The 23913-nt window shown below is 38.5% G+C and overlaps 1 protein-coding gene across 1 annotated transcript; it reads left to right on the top strand.

Annotated features, from left to right (window-relative positions):
* The first annotated feature begins 645 nt into the window (after window positions 1–645).
* On the top strand, window positions 646–23582 carry LOC112812462 (zinc finger protein 280B). Its single transcript, XM_025857221.2, has 3 exons — window positions 646–752; window positions 1557–1617; window positions 18832–23582. The coding sequence occupies exon 3, from the start codon at window positions 18902–18904 to the stop codon at window positions 20534–20536; it is 1635 nt and encodes a 544-aa protein (XP_025713006.1). The 5' UTR covers window positions 646–752; window positions 1557–1617; window positions 18832–18901; the 3' UTR covers window positions 20537–23582.
* The last annotated feature ends 331 nt before the right edge of the window (window positions 23583–23913 follow it).

Here is a 23913-nt window from a genome sequence, read left to right on the forward strand (position 1 = left end):
AAGCAGCCATAGACAATACCTAAAGGAATGGATATGTCTGTGTTCCAATAAAACTTTATTTATGGACACTGAAATTTAAATTTTAGGTAATTTTCACGTTACAAAATAACATTCTCTTTGTGGGTTTTTCCCAGACATTAACGAACATAAAGTTTATTCTTAGGTCGCTGCAAGCTATACAAAAATAGGTGCCAGTCTATTTTTGTATAGCTTGACTAGATGCAACATCAAGAGTATGGGCGTCAAGACTCAGTTGCGTGGTCAAGTTCTCTTAAACATGGGGCGGGCAGCTAGTGTTTTACGAAAAAGGGACCACACCTGAGGATTATGAGAACTAACCTCCAGGTGGGCAAAGGTATCCCCTGATGGGCTGGGAGCCTGCCCTTATCCTTGAACCCCGGTCGGCTCTGCAACCTTGACCTCCCAAGACTCCTCCGGGGACTGAGGGTCATCGCTGACGCCCTAAACCATCTCAGCCTGACCCCGCGCCCAGGGATCGCCACCAGGGGCGCCAGAGCGCGCGCAGGCGCTGGACCGGCCTCTCCGCCAATCAGATCGCAGCGCCCAGAGCCGCGCCGGCCTGGGGCCCGCACCTGGCAGCCAATCACAGATCGCAGCGGGCGCGCGTGCGGAGGCGGCGGCGTCGGCGGCGCCTGGGGCCTGAGGAGGCGTCGTCCCCTCGGGCTTCGCCTGGGGAGCGCCTCGGGGCGGTGCGCCTCAGGCAGCTCAGGGACTGCTGCGGACCGGGGCCGGTAAGGACGGGGGCGTGGCGCGGCCCCAGTGTTCCCAGAGGGGAGATGGGAGGGATTGCGCGGCCGCAGCCCCGCGGGCCACACCGCTCCTGGTCTCGCTCTGCCTGAGCGGCCTGTGCCTGTTGCTGCGGCCTCCGAAGGGAGTGTCGGGTAAGCGGCCTCTGGCGGGTCCTGAGACCCCCTTCACGCACACCCCTTTCCCCGATCTCTGCGGGCGCCTTTCAGGCAGCATCCCCTCCCCCACCCTGGCGGGCCGCCCCCATCCCCCAAGCCTGGGCCCAGCCTGGGCCTCCTGGAGAAGGGGCCTGCTCTGGCTCCTAATACCTTCCCCTCCCCCGGCCCGCTGGGGTCTCTTGTGGAACTTAAGGCATTTAAACGTCCCCAGCCAGCCTCCTCCCCGTTCTGGGCATCTGTCGGCCCAGACCCTTTAAGGCGATTCAAGCATTTGTAAATTCATTTATTGCTTCCTCGCCCCTGCCTCAGCGCCTTGTTAATTTTTCTGGTTTACTGCATCTCTGCCTGGACTCTATTTCAGACTCTTTCACCCTAATGAAGTCCTCCTGACAGCCAGGACCCAGGGTGGTTTCCAGGCTTTGGATCTGGGCAGTTGGCAGGCATAGTGTTTTCTTTACTGAGAGAGGGTAGTTGGGAGGAACAGATGTGGGGGAAACGACACCAATTCTCTTCTGGTTAAGTGTGAGATGCTTGATGAACATCCAGATGGCAATATCAGGTAGGCAGTGGGATATGAAATATTCCTGTAACGTGTAAGTAGCCCTAATCCTCCTCTATGGTTGCCTCAAGGATGTGACCTTCTCCTGCCTGGAATATGTCAAGTTCTTAGAAGTTTCAGTGCACACCTGAGGTAAGATGAGAGGTCTTTATAAGGACCAAGATTGTACCACTTTTTTTCAGTTTTCTCTTATTTTCTTCTGTGTTAAAATACTACTATTTAGACAGTGTTTCCTGAGTGTGTATGACCTGAATATGTCTGATAAATTCAAGCCAATCACTGATTTAGGTAATTCTGGAGTTCTCTATATTGCTTCCTTAAAAACAGGAAGGGTGGCATTCTTTCACCTGCTCTCTTGAAAGGAAAAAGAAAGTAAGAGGATCATACATTTTAAGCTATGTAAAACTGACTTCTTTTACAATGGTAGTAGGAGGCTAAAATGGGCTGTTATGCATACCTAAGATTTCAGCTAATGTATTAAAGTATTAAAGTGGTTCATTCAGGGTAAATGTGTATTGGTTAAAAATGATTACGTAGGTTTAGTTTGTTCATTTCTACAGCCTTTTCCTAAGGGCTTTATTTCATGAAGTAATTGAATGTGACTGGGTAGGGGAGGCCATATGAATTCATTTCATACCAGTAGGCAAAACAATAAGTAAGTTGTATGCCCAGTAACTTGTGTATATAAGGGCAGTGAGACCCATTATATAATTAGTTATCTATTGCTGTGTAACACATTGTCTCAAACTTAATGACCTAAGAAATGTTTATTTCACTGGCATACTCTAGAATCTAGGACTGGCTTAGCTGGGTGATTCTGGCTCAGGGTATCTTATGAGGTTGTAGTGAAGCTTTTGGCAGGATTGGCCGTCTCTGAAGACTTGAGTTTTGTTGGATGATCAGTGTCTGAGCTTGCTCACTTGACTGTAGTTCTTCACTCTGTGGGCCTCTCTATGGGGCTGCTCCTGTCGTGGCAGCTGTGGCTTCCCTCAGAGTGAGTGATTCAAGAGAGAACTTGCTCCCAAGATGAAGTGTAGAGTCTTTTTCAGAAGTTGCATACCATTACTTCTGTATTTGCTTAGTCACATAGGCTAACCCTGTGGTAGTGTGGGAGCAGACTACATAAGAGTGTGAATACCAGGAGGCATCATTTGGGGCCATCTTGGAGACTGGCTACCACACCCATTTATCCACCATTTCAACTCTTCTCCATATTGTTCTGTTGTTATGAGTGAATTATTTGGCTCCAGGCTAAGGGCAGAACCTCCCCTTGTGTACTAAATCCAAGCAGTTTTTGTTTATTCAGGAATATTGTTCCAGCAAGTCTCCTCTTTGTCCTGGATTAAGTTTTCAGGTTCTCTGGATCATTCTCATCAGCAAACAGACTGATTGTAATGTCACCTCTCATTAAAAATCCATCTTTTAATTGCACATCCCCCTTTTGCTTATTTTATTTCATATTTGCTTTTCATTAGAGGAAAATTTCTCCAGAGTTGTCCATATTTGCTTCCTCTGGTTCTCCCATTCTCCTTTAAATCCACTCTTGTTAAGATCTCCAGTGAATTCCACAGTGCTTAACCCAATGGTCAGTTGTTATTTTTTTTAAGATTTTATTTATTTATTTGAGAGAGTAAGAGAGAGAGAGAGAGAGAGTGAGCACGAAGGGAGAGTGAGAGAGAGAAGCAGACTCCCCGCGGAGCAGGGAGCCTGTTGCAGAACCTGATCTCAGGACCCCAAGATCATGACCTGAGCCGAAGGCAGATGCTTAACTGACTGAGCCACCCAGGCGTTCTGAATTGTTAGTTATTAATTTATGTGATCTGTTGTGGCATTTATCAGAGTCATTCATTTCCTCTTCCCTGAAAATAATTTTTCATTTGGATTACAACATGCTTTTTCTCCATTCTCCTTTTATCACTCCCCACCACCCCACCCCTAGTTGGCTCTAAGTAACTCTTCCTTCGTATCCTTTTCTGGTTTCTTCTCATGTTCCTGACCTCTAACCAATGGAATGCCCCAGGACTTGGATATCAGACCTCTTTCCCTAGATGACCTCATCCAGTCTTGTGTTTTAAATAACATTACATGCCAAAGACTCCAAAATTTGTGTACTTAGCCCAGGTCTTTCCCTGAGCTTTGGTCTCATATTTACTTGCTCAGCATCACCCCTTATATGTGTCATCCTTTTCTTCACATCCCAAATCCAATCTATCAACAAATCTTGTGGACCTTCAGGTTTTGATCTAGAATTTGACCCCTTCTCAGTATCCCTGGCTTGTATTATAATAATCTTTTGTCTGTATTATTTCAGTAGCCTCTTAACTTGCCTTCCTGCTTCCAGTTATTACTTTCTAAAGTCTTATTTCTTCACACAGCAGCCAGAGTAATCCTTTTGAAATGAAAGATCATATCACTCCTCACTCAAAATTCCCAGTGACCTATTATACTCAGAGTAAAAACCAAAGAACTTAGAATGGACTACATTAACATACTACAACAAACTCATTCTTTGATCTCCTCTCCAGTTTCTCTCCCTTTCCATTGGCTTGCCTATGTTAGCCTCTTGAGCAGTCCTTAACTTTGGTAAGCATGCTCCAGTCTCAGAGCCTTTGTATTTGTTCTTCCTTCTGCTGGATCTCCATAACCATGCCATACAAATATCAGCCTGCCTTCATACTATCTGGCTCATTTCCGCCTTTATTTTCTCTATAGCATTTATAACCATTCGAAATTTTATATCTATGTATACACACATATAATAATATAAAATATTTTATATGTTTTATATTACATTATGTATTAAAATATGTAATATGTGATACTATAACATTGCACGCAATAACATTATGTGTGTATATTTTCTTAAATGTATTTTCCAGTTACCTCTATTGCAGTGTCAGCTCCTTGAAGAAAGGGTCTTTGTTTCAATCACTACTATATTCCCAGTACCTAGACAAGTACCTGTCATATGGTAGGATCACCAAATACTTCCTAATACTCAAATTCCTCACAAACACTATCTTGATGCTTCTCCCTCCCCTTTTCTCTGTTAGGGGTTAGGATTAGGAGATTGTCAAAACTGTATGATTCTTTATGATTATGCTCTTGTGTCATTTCTTTGTTTCTCAGTCTTTTGTGGACAGGAATATGTTCTAATTCTACTAATTTAATATGTTTTATAGTTGTAGTTCATCCAAAATGGTGAACATCAGAATGTTACCAACCTTGTATGTATGACCACTCATAGAACTTACGATGATCTTTCCATAGAGTAACACTTTTCTTCCTAATTTCTTAAAGAAAAAGAAAGAGAGAGAAGAAAGAAAGAAAAGAAAGAAAAAGAAAGAAAAAGAAAGAAAAGAAAAGAAAAGAAAAGAAAGAAAAAAAGAAATTACCGCCTCCTCCTTTTTTTGCACCCAGAAGTTCTAACACAGCATTATTATGTTAGGGTCAATTTGATATGAAAAAAAATAATAGTGACTATCATATTTTGGTTTCATAACACTTAAAAAATTTGGGTATAAGTTATCTTAAGCCATTCTTTGTAAGTTCCGTACACTTATCAACCACAAGTATTCTTAGGTGCATTCCTTATTCTTTCCTTTAAATGTATAAATTAGTCATTTGAGTAACACTGAATAGTAGAGTTCTGAGAGTTCAGCTTAAGCCTTAGAATTGTATACATTTGAAAACAAAGTATGGATGCTTTGTGGAAGTCTTACCAGGATTTTTCCTTTGGGAGCTTTCCAATAGCAGGGAGATACATGTTACATAGAGATTCATGTCAGGGCACATCTAGTGTGCATAGAATATGCTGTCACCACTTTCACAACTTCCAGATTCCTTACAAGTAGGTTGATTAATTTATCACTGAAATTGTTTTATTAATGGGGGAGGAAGAGAGAGAAAATAAGCACACTTCCCTCTGAGCGCAGAGCCCAACATGGGGCTTGATCTTACAACCCTGAGATCAGGACCTGAGCTGAAATCAAGATTCGGATGCTTAACTGAGCCACCCAGACTCCCTGAGATCGGGGTATTTTTAAAAGTGAAAAGTGGCACTATTAAAAAATACATAGCGGGGGCCCCTGGGTGGCTTAGTCATTAAGCGTCTGCCTTTGGCTCAGGTCATGATCCCAGGGTCCTGGGATCGAGCCCCGCATTGGGCTCCCTGCTCAGCGGGGAGCCCGCTTCTCCCTCTCCCACTCCCCTTGCTTGTGTTCCCTCTCTCGCTGTGTCTCTCTCTGTCAAATAAATAAATAAAATCTTAAAAAAAAAAATACATAGGGGCAGCAGGTCAAACTCGATTGTCCTGGTCAAATCAGGGTATTTAGCAGTCCTAATGATAATTGGTGTTTCAAGACCTTAGTATCAGAATGGTGTCCACTCTACAAGAAGATATCCGTCCATCCCTAGGAATGTATACTTCCCACTGCAAATTTGTAAATTGACCACTTGATACTAGTTTAACTCTCTTTGTGGACTAGACTAGTTTGCCTTGTTACCATAATCCTAACTACCTAATTCTTGTTACATGAATAGAGTCTGTTTAGGGGCTTTGAAAATTTAGTATCAGTTGTTGGGATGTGGGGGGGTCACACCAGCCTATTGCTAGGCATTTTTTTGTTTGAGATATAATTCACATACTATACAATTCACTCAGTAGAATGCAAAATTGAATGCTTTTTAGTTTATTCACAAAATAGTGCAGTCTTTACCACTATCTAATTCCTGAACATTTCATCAACCCTAAAACCCTGTATTAGTTTCCTGTGGCTACTATAACAAATTACCACAATCTTGGTGGATTAAAACAACAAAAATTTATTCCCTCTCAGTTCTGGAGGCCAGAAGTTAGAAATCAGTTTCACCTGACCTAAATCAGGGTGTTGGCAGGGCCACCCTACCCCAGAGACTCTAGGGGAGAATCCATTGCTTGCCTCTTCCAGCTGGCATTCTTTGGCTGTGGCCATGTCATTCCAGTCTTGTTACAAAGCTTCTCCTATTGTATATGTGATATCTTCTGCCTCTTACTGAGGATTAATCCAGGATAATCTCCCCATCTCAAGATTCTTAATCACATCTGCAAAGACCCTTTTCCCCAGATAACATATATATGTTTCAGGGATTAGGATCCAATATTTTTTGAGGTCATTATTCAACCAACTACATTTCCTCATTCTCCCCCCACCCCTTCCCATGGCAACCACTAATTTATTTCTGTTTCTGTGGATTTGCCTATTGTAGACATTTTTTTGTAAGAGGAATCATACAATATGTGGCCTTTTTGTGTCTGGCTTTATTCACTTAGCATCTTTTCAAGGTTCATCCATGTCATACATGTTCAGCAGTACTTTATTTGTTTTCATGGCTGAATAACATTCCATTGTATGGCTGGCTATACCACAGTTTGTCCATTCATCAGTTAATGGACATTTGGATTGTTTGCACTTTGTGGCAATTATGAATAATACTGCTGTGAACATTGTTGAGCAAATTTTTGTATGGACTTAACATTTTCAACTCTTTGGGGTATATACCTAGGAGTAAAATTGCTGGAGCATATACCTCTATATTTAATTTTTGAGATGCTGCCAAACTGTTTTCCGAAGTGGCTGCCCATTTTACAGCAGTTGTACTAATGATATATGAGGATTCTGATTTCTCCACATTCTCTGTGACACTCTTGACTGTTTCTCTTTTTGATTATAGTCAACCCAGTGGATATGAAGTGGTATCTCATTGTGATTTTGATTTACATTTCCCTAATAACTAATTGTGTTGAGCAGCATCTTATTGTATTATATTATTTGTATATCTTCTTTGGAGAAATGTCTATTCAAATTTTTTGCTCATTTTTTTATTGTGGTAAGAAACAGGTAACATAAATTTTACCATCTTAGCCATTTAAGTGTTAAATATATTAACATTGTTTTAAAACAGATCTCTAGAACTTCTCATTTTGCAAAATTGAAACTCTGTATCCATCCCGTTAAACAACAAAGTTCCTTTTTCCCTCTCTCCCTAGATCCTGGTATCCACCATTCTACTTTTTGTTTCTTTTCTGTTGCTTTGACTACTTTATTTTATTTTTTTTAAAGATTTTATTTATTTATTTGACAGAGAGAGACACAGTGAGAGAGGGAACACAAGCAGGGGGGGTAGGAGAGGGAGAAGCAGGCTCCCACTGAGCAGGCAGCCTAATGTGGGGCTCGATCCCAGGACCCTGGGATTATGACCTGAACCGAAGGCAGACGCTTAACGACTGAGCCGCCCAGGCGCCCCTGCTTTGACTACTTTAGATACTTCACATAAGTGGAATTAATATAGTATTTGTCTTTTTTGTGACTGGCTTTTTTAATTTAGCATAATGTGTCCTCAAGATTCATGGGTGTTGTAGTATGTGACAGGCCTTCCTTCTTATAGCGGGATAATATACCATTGTATGTATATACACATTTTTAAAATTTATTCATCAGTTGATGAACATTTGGGCTGCTTCCACCTTTTAGTTATCAGAACAGTTCTGCTGTGAACATGGGTGTGCAAGTATCTCTTTGAAATCCTGTTTTCATTTCTTTTGGATATATATCCAGAAGTGGGATTGCTGGATCATATGGTAGTTCGGTTTTTAATGTTTTGGGGAACCTCTTTTGCTTTGCATAGCAGTTGCACCATTTTACATTCCAACCACAGCACATAAGGATTCTAATTTCTTCATATCCTTACCAGTAGTTGTTATTTTCTGGTGTATTTATTTATTTTTATATATTTTAATAGTAGCCATCCTAAGGGGTGTGAGTGATGTATCATTGTGGTTTTGATTCACAATTCTCTGATTACTGTCATGTTGAACATCTTTTCATATAGTCGGCCATTTGTATATCATTTTTGGAGAAATTTCTATTTAATTCCCTTGCCCATTTTTTTAGTTTTTATTTAATCTTACCCCCCACCCCAGCGTGGGGCTCAAACTCACAACCATGAGGTCAAGAGTCACATGCTCTTGGGCGCCTGGGTGGCTCAGTTGGTTAGGCGACTGCCTTCGGCTCAGGTCATGATCCTGGAGTCCCAGGATCGAGTCCCACATCGGGCTCCCTGCTCAGCGGGGAGTCTGCTTCTCCCTCTGACCCTCTTCCCTCTCGTGCTTTCTATCTCTCATTCTCTCTCTCTCTCAAATAAATAAATAAAATCTTTAAAAAAATAAAAAATAAAAGAGTCACATGCTCTTTAGACTGAGCCAGTCAGGCAACTGCCTTGCCCATTTTTAAATAGAGTTGTCTTTTTATTCTTCTTATGTAAGAGGTCTTTATGTATTGTGCATACAACTCCCTTATCACATATATGATTTACAAATATTTTCTCCCATTCTGTGGGTTGTCCTTTTACTTTCATGATGGTATCTTTTGAAGGACAGAAGTTTTTAATTTGATGAAATCCTCTTTTATTAAATTTATTTAAATTTGATTAATTAACATAGTGTATTATTAGTTTCAGAGATAGAGTTCAGTGATTCATCAGTCTTATATAGCACCCAGTGCTCATTACATCCTGTGCCCTCCTTAATGCCCATCACCCAGTTACCCCATCCCCCCACTCCCCTCCAGCAACCCTCAGTTTGTTTCCTATGATTAAGAGTCTCTTATGGTTTGTCTCCCTGTCTGATTTAGTCTTGTTTTATTTTTCCCACCCTCCCCCATGCTCCTCTGTTTTGTTTCTTAAATTCCACATAATAGTGAAGTCATATGATAATTGTCTTTGAATGACTTATTTTGATTAGCATAAATACCCTCTAGTTCCATCCATGTCATTGCAAATGGCAAGATTTCTTTTTTTTTTGCTGGCTGCATAATATTCCATTGTATATATATACCACATCTTCTTTATCCATTCATCTGTTGATGGACATCTGGGCTCTTTCCATAGTTTGGCTATTGTGGACATTGCTGCTATAAACGTTGGGGTGCAGGTGCCCCTTCAGATCACTACATTTGTATCTTTGGGGTAAATCCCTAGTAGTGCATCAAAAGCTAATGATGTAATGTATGGTGATTAACATAACAATAAAAAAATTAAAAAAAATCCCTAGTAGTGCAATTGCTGAGTCATAGGGTAGCTCTATTTTCAACTTTTTGAGAAACCTCCATACTTTTTTCCAAACTTGCTGTACCAGCTTGCATTCCACCAACAGTGTGAGAGCTTTCCCTTTGATGAAATCCTGTTTGTTTTTCTTTTGTCATCATTCTTTTGGTACCTTGTCTAAAAAACCATTTTCTTCTATTTTTTTAAAAAAGACTTACAGTTAGCTCTTACATTTAGTTCTACAGTCTATTTTGAGTTTTTTTTTTTTTTTAATATGCTGTGAGTAGGGGTCCAACTTCATTCTTTTGATGTGGATGTTCACTTGTTCCAACATTTTTTGAAAGGACTTATCTGTTCCCAACTTAATTTTTTGCTCTTCTTGCTGAAAATCAATCGACGATTAGTGTATGGGTTTATTTTTGGACTCTGAATTGTATTCTATTGATCTGTGTTTCTGTCTTTTTGCTAGTACCACACTCTTGATTACTGTAGCTTTGCAGTAAGTTTTGAAATCAATGTGAGATTTTCATTTCTTCTTTTTCAAGATTGTTTTGGCTATTCTGAGTCTTTTGCATTTCCATCTGAATTTTAATTTCTGTGAAGAAGCCAGGTGGAATTTTGACAGATCACTATCGGGAATCTTGCCATTTTAACAATATTAAATCTTATGAATGAACATGGGATGTATGCATTTACTTAGATCTTTTTTAATTGCCTTAGCAATGTATTCAGTATAATTCAGTGTTTTCAGTATGAAAGTCTAGCATTTTTTTCTGGAAACTTATTCCTAAGTATTTTACCCTTTTTAATGCTAGTGTACATAGAATTGCTTGTTTAATTTCATTTTCATAGTGTTTATTGCTAGTGTATAGAAATATAATTGATGTTTTATATTGATCTTATATTGTTTATTAGTTCTAATACTAATTTCTCAGGATTTTCTATATACAAAATCATGTCCTCTTCAGTATAGTTTTATTTCTTTTTTCCAGTCTGAATGCTTTTTTATTTTTATTTTCTTGTCTGATTGTCCTGGTTAAACAACTTCCAGTATAATGTTGAATCAGAATGGTAGAAGTGGACATCCTTGTCTTGTTCCTGATCTTAGAGGAGAAGCTTTCAGTCTTTTTGCTATGAAGTGTAACGCTAGCTGTGGGTCTTTTACAGAAGCCCTTTGTCTGAGAAAGTTCCCTTCTCCCGGTTGTTGAGTGTGTTTTTATTCTCTCCTTGCAGAAGGGTGCTAGATTTTGTCCAGTGCTTTTTTAGCGGGCAGATGTGGGTTTTTTGGTCCTTTATTCTGTTGAAATGGTATAATTTTTTTTAAACATTTTATTTATTTATTTGACACAGAGAGAGGGAGATAGTGTGAGAGAGCGAGCACAAGCGGGGGAGTGGCAGGCAGGCAGAGGGAGAGGGAGAAGCAGGCTCCCTGCTGAGCAAGGAGCCCGACGTGGGACTTGATCCCAGGACCCTGGGATCACGACCTGAGCCGAAGGCAGCCGCTTAACCGACTGAGCCACCCAGGCGCCCCTGAAATGGTATAATGTTGATTGATTTTCATATAATGAACCAACTTTGCATCTCTTACATAAATCTCAGTTGGTCATGGTGTATAGCCCTTTTTATATGTTACTAAATTGTGTTTGCTAGTATTTTGTTAAGGATTTTTGCCTCTATTCATAAGGGATATTGGTGTCTAGGTTTTGTTTGTTTGTTTTTTGGTGTGTGATACCTTTGTTTAATTTTGGTATAAATAGTACTGACCTCAGAATGAGCTGGAAAGTTTTTTCTCCTCTTCTCATTTTTGGAGAGTTGATTCTTCTTGATTGTTTTGATGGAATTTGCCAGGATAGTCATCTGATCTTGGATTTCTCTTTTGGGAATTTTTTTTATTACTAATTTAATCTCTTTACTTGTTTTGGATCTATTCATATTTTCTAGGTTTTTTTCAGTCAGTTTGGTAGTTTGTGTCTTTCTAGGAATTTGTTCATTTCATCAAGGTTATATTTGTTGAAATAGAATTGTTCATAGTGTTCCCTTAATTTTTTTTAAAATTAATTTCAGGGACCTAGGTGGCTCAGTTGGTTAAGTGTCTGCCTTTGGCTCAGGTCATGATCTTGGGGTCCTGGGATCCATCCTGGGGGGCTCCCTGTTCTGTGCTTCTTCCTCTCCCTCTGCCCCTTCCCCTGCTTGTTCACGTGCTCTCTTTCTCTCTCTCAAATAAATAAAATCTTAAAAAACGTTAAAAATATTTCTATGTGGTTGGTAGTAATTTCTGTGTGGTTGGTAGTAATATCCCCTCTTTATTTAAAAAAATAATATATTGAGGGTGAAATTTGCATAACATAAAATCAGTCACTTTAAAGTGAAAGAGTCGGTGGCATTTAGAGCATTGTACATCTGCTGCTTCTATCTAGTTCCAGAACATCTCAAACATTCCAAAGTGAAATTCTTTACCATTAAGCAGTTTCTCTCCATTTCTCCTCTCTCATCCCCTGGCAACTACCAATCTGTGTTTAGATTCTATGCCTTTATCTATTCTGGATATTTCCTGTAGATGAAATCATACAATATGTGAACTTTTCTGTCTGACTTCTTTTCACTTTGCATGTTTTTAGGGTTTATTCAGGTTGTAGCATGTATCAGTACTTCATTCCACTTTTTAAAAATTAAGTTAATTATTTTTATTGAGGTATAATTGACCTATAACATTATATTAGTTTCAGGTATACAGCATGATTTGGTATTTATATAAATTGTGAAATGCCCACAATAAGTATAGTTAACATCTGTCACCATACATATTTTTTTTTGTCTTGTGATGAGAACTTTTAAGATCTACTCTCCTAGCAACTTTCAAATATGCAATACAGTATTATTAACTATAGTCACCATGTTGTGCATTGCATCTCCATGACTTATTTATTTTATAACTGGAAGTTTGTACCTTTTGATCCCCTTCATCCATTTTACCCCTCTCCCTTGCCTCTGCAATCACCAGTCTGTTCTTCTTATCTATGAGCTTATTGTTGTTTACGATTCCACATATCAGTGAGATCATACAATATTTGTCTCTCTCTGTTTGACTTATCTCACTTAGCATAATGCCCTCAGGTCCATCATGTTGCAAATGGCAAGATTTCATATTTTTTACAGCTGAATAGTATTCCATTGTTTGTACATACCACATTTTCCTTATCCACCAATCTGTGGACACTTAGGTTGTTTCTGTATCTTGGCTATTATAAATAATGCAGCAATGAACATGGAGGAGCCTTTATTCCCTTTATGGTTGAATAATATTCCAGTGTTTATATATACTACAATTTGTTTACTCATCCACTGATGGATATTTGTATTATTTTCACCATAAAGTTCTTGTGAGTCATGTTACTATAAACAAGCATGTACTTTACATGTACTTGTCTGAGTACCTACCTGCTTTCAGTTCTTTTTTTTTTTTTTTTTTTACCTGCTTTCAGTTCTAATCAGGCAATACCTAGAAGTGGACTTGTGGGGTCATGTGATAATTCAATGTTTAACTTTTTGAGGAACTGCCATAATGTTTTCCACAGAAATCCTCTGGTTTTTGCAAACCTTTGGTTAATTTCTGGGATGAAAAAGCTTGATTTTGACAATTTTTGCTGTTGTTCTCTTTGCTTTTATGAAGGAAGGAATGTTTGTAGTTTCATATTTCACCATTCCCTATGAGCTTACCTTTTGCTGGCATTTAACAAATTAACATTGTCTTTTTATTTTTTAAGTCATCTTTTTTGTGGTTCTCTGCAGCCCCTCTTTAAATCATTCACCAGTCACCTGATACTTCCAAACCCTCTCTAAACACTTGGTCTTAGAGAAAGAACTTGCTTCTGAACTAATAGGCTACTTTTAGGTTGAACTGCCACCCTGCTCATCTCTAGTTTGTGGATTCTTCTAAGATCCTGCTCTTGGGAGGAAAGGAAGGACAAGGGAAAATGGCTGAAAGTGACTGTGGTCATTCTCCTGAGTCCCAGGGTTGCAGGGTTCTCACATTTGCTGTAATAGTACACTTCAATGGCTCCCAGTCTTGAAAAAATTGCCTGTTCCTCAGGTTTGAACATTTCCTACTTCTTCCCTCAGCCCACTTCCCTTTGTTGAATTTATTTCTAACTCCTAGATAATCGTTTTCCTTTCACATATATTTAAGATTTATGTGCCAGGACTGCTCTAGGAAAATCAATGAACAAAACAGACAAAAACAAGCTAAAAAATGAAACAGAATTTTTCCAATGGAAAGAACTGACAGTCCAGTGGAGAAGAAAGGTATATAATATAATATAACATTATACACACACACATATATATACACACACATATATTTATATATACATATAACACATGCTTTGGTGATATAGAAGGTGATGTTATGAAATTAGGAAGAATATAATAGAGCAGGGTCATAGGATCGAATGTTGGGTAGGTAGAAGTGTTGTAATTATAGATCGGGTGATCAGAGCAAGTCTTGTTAGCCATGGAGATATCTGGGAGACAAGAATTTCAGGCAGAGCCTAAAGGGAACAACAGGGAAGCCACTGTGGCTGGATTGCAGGAAATGAGTGTTAGAATAATGGAAAAAGAAGTCAGAGAGGTAGCAAGAGTGAAAGTAGGTAGTGAGGGTCTATAAATTGTTAATTTTTCTTAGTCCAGTCTACAGAAATAATCCTGTCGTTTGACAAAGAAAAACCTTGGTTTAATAGTTGTTCCCTTTTTAGACTCCCATGCTAGATTAAACCCCATTTTTACGCTCTACCATTCTGAGCTTATTTATGAACAAATATTTATTAAAAAATATTCATGAGAACATTATTTTTGTTTTTTCTTAGTTGTCCTAAAGGGGAATATACACGTTTAATGTAGTTTTAAGGACCCTGTGAGGCTCTCATTTCCCCAAGGATATGTTTAATGGGCATTAAATTCTAAGGTAGCAGATGTAAGAAGAGTAGTGGGAAAGAGACATGAGTGCTATGGATGGGGTAAGAGTGAAGGGGTAGGGATGGGAATTTGAAGGAGTGGTAGCAGGGTGAAGAATGAGGATAGGTATCAAAGGAGTCCTGTTAGCCTAATCTCAGGAAGCTACTCAAGAAAGACTGATGCCTGAAATAAAGGTGGTGTGTAGCTATAACAAAGACCCATGAAGAGGGACATTGTTTAAATGCATAGGAATAACCTGGGAGATGAATTATCACCCACTGCCATCTCAGCTATCTTTGGCATGAAATCTTCTCATTAACTCCTTCCACAGCCCTTGGCAGCTTTGTTGATGGGGGATATGAAGTGGTTTTGAGGATTAACTCCTTAGATCTAGTAGGTCTTTGGCATGTCCAACTTCATGACCCCAAGTATCTTAAGATTCTGGTAAATTGTAGAAAATAAAGGTACCAGAAGAGAAGTGTTAAGAAAATTCCCATGGCCTAATGTTACTATTTTTCTAAATGAACTCATTCATTATTTATTCACTTTAGGTATGATTTTTTTCTCTTTTTTTCACCTTGAATAATTGGTTGGATGGAAAGTTGGTCAACAGCTATAAAATCCTACCAAGATCATTTGGGTGAAAAATCTGACAGTGTTCTTGGAACCCAGTTTATTTTTTATTTTTTTAAACAACAGAATTTGTTCTCATGATTTTAGAGCCTGGAAAATTCAAGATCCAGGTGCTGGCTGATTTGCTTGCTTCCTCCTGGCTTGCAGACCTTCTCACTGTGTCTTCACATAGTGGGTGGGAGACAGAGAAGAAGCAAGCTCTCAGATATCTCTTCTTGGTACTAATCCCATCATGAGGACCCCACCCTCATGAACTTATCTAAACCTAATTAGATGGGAACCCAAAGTTCCAGCTCCAAATACTATCACTTTGGGGGTTAGGGCTTCAACATATGAAGTTTGGAAGGACACAGTTTGGTCCATAGCATAATATAATATGTATTCTCTAAAATTGGAGGAGTCATTTAACGTGTAGGGATAGTGGAGTGATATAATAACAGAGTTGTTTTAAGATTCACCTAGTGGTGGTATGCAGTTGGCGATAATTTGAAGGACAGAGAGATGACAATTTGGAGCCTAGTGCAGATGTACAAACATGAAGTAACCGGTGGACTCAAACTTAGAAATTGGGGGAGGAGCTTTAATAGGAATGGAAATGAAAGGTAGAATGACTAATGCTCTAAAAAGTTATTTAGAACCACTTATAAGTTTCTTTGAATAATTTGATGGAGGTTGGGGGAGATTTGAACAGTTTTTATAAAATACAAGGAGATTAAAATTGAATCCAGTGAGACTCTGATCCTTAGAGACTAAGCAATTAATAGCACCATCACCAGAATTTAGACATGCATTAAGTTAGAGTTCTAGCGGAAAGAACACAGAACTAGAATTCAGGAATCATGAACTTTAGTGCTAACTCTGTCTCAAGACTTTACATGTAAATTTAGGTGAATCATAAATTTTTCTAGGCTTGAAAAGTTTATCCTCAGATAATTCTTATGGTCATATTGGTTGTCAAATTAGATTTTATTCTATTTTTTATTTAAAATTTTTATTTTTTAAGTTCAAGTTTTAAATTTTATTTTGATTTTTATGATATCAGGGAGAATATTAATAATTTCAACTTAGAATTATTTCTTGGGAGAGGATATTAGAGCATCATGTAGAATTACCTAGAAGATAGTCACTAGAAATGTGGACAGTGATACTCAGGAGGTTAGATTAGGATGGAAGTTCTCCCATAGAACATTTTTGATGCACGTGTAGGGCATTTCTACTAGCATTTCATAAGTAGAGGTCAGGGATACTGCTACACATCCTAAATGCACCCAGCAGCCCCCCCACAACAAAGAATTATCTGGTCCAGACATGTTAGTGGTACTTATGTTGGGAAACAGTGGACTAGGTGGCATCATCCTGGAGTTAGATGATTGAAATTGTATAGAGTCAGACCAAACCAATTTCAGTGACTCTAAAGAGCAGTGTTTTCAGGTGTGCCTTATATGCTTTCTTGCATTACATATTTCCTAATTATGTACTTGATATTAATTTTAAGGTTGTAAATCACTGTTCATGACACACTAGACTGTAAGCTTCACGCATTCACCACTTTCTACTTAGTACTTGTGTTTAGTGTCATACCAGTGTTGGGCAAGCAAAATATAGTTGTGGAACAAGTGATGAAAATAATAAATAATTTTTCTGCTTCATATTCTATTTTTTGACTTCTAAGTTGGTACACACATCTCAGGATTAAATATCTATTTGTTCCAAAATTATATGCTGATGTGCTAATTAAATTGATGGGAGGTACATGGCACATATTAGATGCCAGTTTAATTTTTATAGTTGGGGTTTGAAGGGTCTACATTGGACTACAGTGAATTCTGACATCAGGTTTTCAGAAACTGGTGAGTTATGATCCAGAGTTTAAAGTACCTATGTCTTGCTAGCCTAAAACCAATGTTTTTCAAACCACTAGTAGTGAGCCATTGATGAGTCATAATTAATTTTGTAGGTCATGGTCAATTTAAGAAAAATGAAATAGAAAATATTAGAATAAGCATCCCATGTAGTAAAGCAATTGCTATTTATATGTTTGTGTAGTGAGACTCCATATACATTGTTTTCACTATGGGTTGTGATAAAAAATGTTTGTAAAAAGCTAGCAGCTTTCAGTCCTTCACAGGCCTACAGAGTATCTGACATGGACAAGGTTCTAAGAGTAAAAATAGAAAATGTGGAATTAATGGAGTACAGTCTATTCTACAAATAAAGGTTCTGATTAATGAAAGTTACTGTTAATTCATTTAACAAATCCTCCCATATTGTGCCAGGCACTGTTCTTTGTGCTGAGGATACAACAGTCAACAAAAGATAATCTCTGTCTTTTGGAGTTTACATTTTACTGGATGGACAGTAGAAAATAATCAAGATAGATAAAGTTTATGTGTTAGGTGGTGATAAGGACTTGAAGGTGAGGGGAAGAGAAGAGAGATTGGGAATGTGAATTAGCAGTTGGTTGGAGTATTTGAGAACCTCTTGGAGAAGACTTGCAACAGACGTCTGAAGATGGTGAGGATTCAGCCATGCAGGTATCTGGATGATGAGCATTCATATTAGAAGGACAGCAAATACAGGGCCCTAAACAAGGTAAAGTGTTTAATGTGTTCAAGAAATACCAAGGTGGTTAGTGTGGTTAGAGTGAGATGGATAGGGGAGAGGAGTAGGACATAATTGCAGGGCAGTACGTAGGCTTGGAAGCATGGTCTTACAGGCATTGGAGCTATTAGAAGCACTTGGCCTTTTACTGAGTAAACTAGAAAGCCGTTGGAGGGTTTTGAGCTGAGCAGTGATAGAATGTGACTTGACAGAATTACTTTGCCTGCTATGTGGAAAAGAGACTGAGGTGGGCTGAGGGAGGAAGTCCTGTTGGATATAAGTTCAGTGGGGAAGTTAGGATTAGAGGGAGAAATTTAGGAGACATCAGTGAATGGACTATAATTAAGGTCTTGAGTTGAGATGAGATTATCAAGAGAGTTTGTTCCCAATTTGCTAGGCATGTGTTAAGCACTTGACATTGAATTATGCTGTTTGTTGACAGTGGGTAGGCACTCTTACTCTTACTCTGTTCTTTGAATTTGACACTTCTTTTTTTCTACATTAATATTACAAAATTAGTATGTATGAATCAATTGGGATATATACATTTACTATAAAATTTTCTTTAATTCAGCTACAAAATAAGGTACCATTGAATTGTTGGTGCTTTTTAAAAAGAGCTGTTACCTTAAGTCTAAGAAATAAGAACTTTTGCCTTTAAGATAAAACACATTTAAAAGTTTTAAACTTGCCAAAGAAGATGCAGCTGGTTTGTGGCTGACTTAGAATTCCAGCTTAATCTTCTCTGACTCCAAAACCCATGTTTCTAAACACTGCACAATGATGCCTTTGTAAAATAACGTATCCTTTACATATGATTTCACCTAGTGATTAGTTATTAGTTTTTTCCTCTTTTTCTAGTAGAAGAAATCATAATCAGCTTAAGGCAAAGCTATGATTCTAGAGTTGCACAGACTTATAATAATAGCAGGCTTTAAAGCTGTCATTTATCCTCTATGAGTTTTAGTGTCCTTATCTTATAAAATAAGGGTGTTTATAACTACCGTAGAGTTTTGGAGAGAATTAAATAAGATAATGCATTTTTCCGTACTTACTGATGTTTAGTGTGTTTGTACTTAGGTGGCAATTTATATAAAGAAAGCCCTGGGACTGTGGCCACACCTTCAAGAATAAAAAAAAAAATTAGAAAATGGAACAGCCCTGTATATTATGTGAGGAAGAACAAGAGCCTGAACCACAGCAGAACATAGAAGAAACCAAAAAAGTAGATGATGAAGATGCTGAGCTGATCTTTGTTGGGGTGGAACATGTAAATGACGATGCTGAGCTGATCTTTGTTGGGGTGACTTCAAATTCAAAACCAGTTGTTTCAAATATTTTGAACAGAGTCACCCCAGGTTCATGTTCAAGGAGAAAAAAGTATGGTCACCTCAGAAAAGGTACTACTCACAAATTTCAGCCTATAAGTCATGTGACCCCTATATCAGAAGCAGTGACTGCCTTGCCAGTTTCTGAATCTGAATCAAGATCAACAGATAGTCCCATTATTATTGAGCCTTTGTCTAAACCCGATTATAAAAATAATTCACCACAAGTCGTGCCTAATAGCTCTTCAGAGTTATGTTCTCCTTTGATTACATTCACAAGTTCATTACAGCATCCAGTAGAAACAGCACTTTCTGTAGGAGGTATGAATAAAAGTCCTTGCATATCAAAGCAACTCTCCCCTGCTGAAGTAAATGACATAAATCCCAAAAGGCCTAAACTCAGTGATGGAATCATAGAGGGACATGCTTCAGCTTTGTCCCCTTCAGGTATCTTTCATACAATGACTTCGCAGCAAAGCACATTCTCAGACAGTGTTCATACCTCATTAAGCCATGTTCAGAATGGAGCACCTTTTCCAACAGCTTTTCCAAAGGACAGTGTCCATTTCAAGCCTATAAATCCTGTTAAGGAAAATAGACCGGCAAAAACAGACTTTTTGAGTCTAGCAAGTCAAAACCAGATTGTTGATTCCAAGAAAGGAAGTCTGGTCATATTACTTAGTGACTTTTATTATGGGCAACATAAAGGAGACGGTCAGCCAGAAGAGAAGACTCATACAACCTTTAAATGCCTCAGCTGCTTGAAAGTTCTAAAAAATGTCAAGTTTATGAATCACATGAAGCACCATTTGGAACTTGAGAAGCAGAGGGGTGACAGCTGGGAAAGCCACACCACCTGCCAGCACTGCCACCGACAGTTTCCCACTCCCTTTCAGCTGCAGTGTCACATTGAAAGTGTACACACCATCCAGGAGCCTTCTGCTGTCTGTAAAATTTGTGAATTGTCATTCAAAACAGATCAGGTTCTCTTACAGCACATGAAGGACAATCATAAGCCTGGCGAAATGCCCTATGTGTGCCAGGTTTGCAATTACAGATCGTCAGCCTTTGCTGATGTGGAAACACATTTCAGAAAATGCCATGAAAACACTAAAAATTTGCTCTGTCCATTCTGTCTCAAAATCTTTAAAACTGCAACACCGTACATGTGTCATTATAGGGGACACTGGGAAAAGAGCATTCACCAGTGTTCCAAATGCCGGCTACAGTTTTTAACTTTTAAGGAGAAAATGGAGCACAAGACTCAGTGTCATCAAATGTTTAAGAAGCCTAAGCAACTAGAGGGATTGCCCCCTGAAACAAAGGTTGTTATTCAAGTGTCACTGGGACCTCTTCAACCAGGATCAGTGGAGGTAGCATCCATTACTGTGAGCACATCTGATTCTGAACCATCACCCCCCAGATCTAAAAGTAGAATTTCAAAAAAACCTCGTTAATTCTAGTTTCAGTAAATCTAAAGCAGGTATTTCAATCAAAATAAAAAAACCCCATTAAAAAAAACCATACAGTATTCAGTAGCATCAAAAATAGTGAAACCAATGAGTCATTTATGAGTTTCTTTTTAAATTCATGAAATGCAGTATTGTCTGATCTGAATTTTGAAATGTTATTTAAAAATTTGCTACCTGGTTTTCATGTACTGTATCTGGCTTAACACATAAAAGATGTTTTGTGTATGTATGTGTGTGAGAGAAAAGAGTGGAAAGCTATTTATTATTTTGATATTTCATGTTTTAAGTTTGAAAGCTCTAATTTCTATATATAGAATCTATAGTTTTTTTTAAGTACTTAATTTTATCTTCAACTTTTTCCATGCCTTGAAGATTTCAATATTAACTCTAGTCAGACTTGAATGGCTTTGTTACATCATGGTCCCATTTGCTGCTGAGCTCCCAGAAGTGTCTGTCTTGTGCTTGTCTAACGTAATCTGACTCTGAGATCCTGAGTGTGGAGAAGTTGAGGGACAAGGTGTGGCATGAATGGGAACCAGAAACTGGGAGGTTAGTCAGTGGAAGGCAGTGGCTTCTTATTCTGGTTGAGGGCGCACACACACACACACACACACACACACTATCACACTCACTCACTCTACTCTTGGAGCCAAGGCAGAAGGACCACTGTCTCAGAGTATCTTTTCCTAGCACAAGAACATCCAAGGAAGCAAAACCATTAAAATAAAATGCTTGGTATTTTGGCAAGGGACTCTTGCAGATATGAAACAATCACTGTGCCATTGGTTTCAGATGGAAAAGCAGGGGTAATGAATAGAATGGGGCCTGGTGCCAGTGGACCTCCTGTTGAGTGATCCAAAGAAGAATTCAGTTTGTTCCCTTCCCTCTCCCTTTTGGCTGGCCTTTGGTCAGAACGAATTAGCTGTATACCTCTAAGTCACATCAGTAAAGCAAGTAAAATTTCTCAAGGGAAAGAAGCCCTGATATCCATAGTTTGAACTGCACTGGACCCACAGTTTGAACTGAAAAGCGCCAAACAAATGGTATCTATCCAGTTCAAGGACTAGGCTAAATTTAGTTCTCTTACTATTAAGCTGGAATGGGGGTTGTCCAAGAATAGTAGGTACAGTGGATAAAAGCAGCCCATGGTGACTGAGTAGAATTAAACCCCTTATAGGACTTTTCCTTATATTTTTCCACGTACATATATCTTAGCCCAGTTGAACATGTGAAATTTGCAATTTTGTTTCTTGCCTTAGACATGAATGTATTACAGTTAACAGTTACTCTGTTTGTATAGTTTCCCTTATCAAACTAGTTGAGTTTAAAGTCGTCCTTGACACACTCCGATGTGTAAGAAATGTCCCATTTATTTCACTAGGTATTAGGTCTTAGAGTTATTGTCCTTCAACTAATCTATCCAACTGTCTAATCCTTGACTGTACTGTTGGGGGGAACCTTTTCCCCTTGCCATTTCCAAGGACTTTCACATAACAGGAGTGCTCTCTGAGTATTGGTTCTTGAACATCACCCGTAACTGTTTCTGTGGGTTCCCAGGATTGAGTCTCCTGGGTAGTTTCTAGTGCCATCCCTTTTTTTTCCACCTTGACTCAAGTACCTAGAAGCCTCTGTACATGACTTAAGGAAACTAGGATGCTGTCCATAGACCTGAGCAAGGAGAAATGTCTCCTATTTTCCCTTGTTTTCTCCTCTTCTTTAACGGTACCTTATCTCTCCCCACTGCTTTCTTCCCTCCTCAATCTCGTTAAATTCCCTACGCTTTCACAGAAAGCTGGGAAGTGATAGTCATCGGGGCTTAGCACCCCTTATAGAACTGGGAAGGAGGACAGATAACAAGGTAGTTGTGAGTTTATTGTCTATGGTTTAAAGCATTTCCTGAGTGTAGATTCTATTATATTTATTTGCTCAATGCTTGATTGATTGATTTGCACTTTAAACACTTTACTAGGCCTTTTTATTAGTTTCCTTGGGCCAAGGCACTTTGTTAGTATTTTAGCCTGAGCCTATTTTTTTAGGTGGAGAGAGAGAGAGAGAGAGAGAGAGAGAGAGAGAGAGAGAGAGAGAGAGTGTGTGTATGCGCACACTTGTTTTAGTCTCAGGTAGAAACTTGTATATAAATAGATATGCAGACTTTTGCATACTTATCTCCCTTATTCTGTTCCTATAACAGAAATTCTGTTTTGAAAACAGTAAAAATATGAAATATTTTAGTTCTGTCTTTTTGTGGTTGCTTGGTATTATCAACACTGTTAACTGTTGTTTGCTGTTTAACTGAAGTATGACCCTAAGGAGTACAAATTGTTATTTATTGACAACTACAGGTTCTGGTGATATGGCCCCTGTCTACCTCCTCTCGCCTTTCCATTCTCTGCCATGCTACTCAGCCATTTTCCCCACTGGTGCACTATTTTTGACACACTGGCCTTGCTTTTCTTTAAGCAAATCACATTTCTTCCTGTTCCAAAGACGTTGCAACTGCTCTTCTCTTAGAATGCTTTTCTCCTAGGCCTGCATGGCTTGCTACCTCGCTTAATTGTTTGATACTTCCTTTAGTTTGTTGAGCTTCACCAATGTTCTTAAAAGATACTGACAATGAAATCTCCATCCTCCTTCTTACTACTCCCCCTTTTAAAGGCACTTTAAGCCTCCCCACTCCGTTTCCTCTCCAACCTGGTAAAATTTCCTAGGTTTTCACAAAAAGCTGGGAAGATAATCATCAAAAGCTTTGCTTTTCTTAGAATTGAGCTAGCTTGAGTCAATTTCCGTGCCTATAACCAAAAGAAACTGAATATAGTGAGTTCAGTTCTTTCAGGAGCTTTCTCTGTTTTTCTACTGATACCTCTATATTTTTTTAATGCAATGTCACTTTGTTTTGTTTACAAATATATTGAATATCTGTCAAGATTACTATTTTGTTATTGCCCTTTGTGAATTTCCATGTCTATTTTGCTTGCTTGTTCTTTAAGATGAAATTTATTATTTTGTTAATGTTGCCAAAAATTGTAAGTAAAATAGCAATTGTAGTAATAAAATGTTTTGAAAAAAAACTTTTTGTTTTATTATCTTTTCACCAGTAAAGTTTAAGTTAAATTTTATTTGGTACCACTATGTGGATTCTTTGCCTTCCTGCCAGTTGTGTTTATTTTTAATCATATTGCATTGGCCAAAACTTCAAAACAGTGAGATGTAAATGAGCTTTTCTGTTCTTAAATGCTTTACCATTAAAGGTAATGCTCATATTGCTTAATGAATTTCTGCCTTTAGAATTTTTAAAGAAAATTGCTTAGTTTTATTGGATAATTTACAGTGTCTGTTGAGACAGTCATTTACATTTTCTTTAC

The sequence above is a fragment of the Callorhinus ursinus genome, unplaced genomic scaffold, assembly GCF_003265705.2.
Source record: "Callorhinus ursinus isolate GAN/ISIS: 27379988/994484 unplaced genomic scaffold, GSC_fseal_2.0 scaffold117, whole genome shotgun sequence".
NCBI lineage: Eukaryota > Metazoa > Chordata > Mammalia > Carnivora > Otariidae > Callorhinus > Callorhinus ursinus.

Excerpts from the sequence above, each read along its gene's own strand:
- LOC112812462 (XM_025857221.2), top strand. The coding sequence starts at position 18,902 with ATGGAACAGCCCTGTATATTATGTGAGGAAGAACAAGAGCCTGAACCA.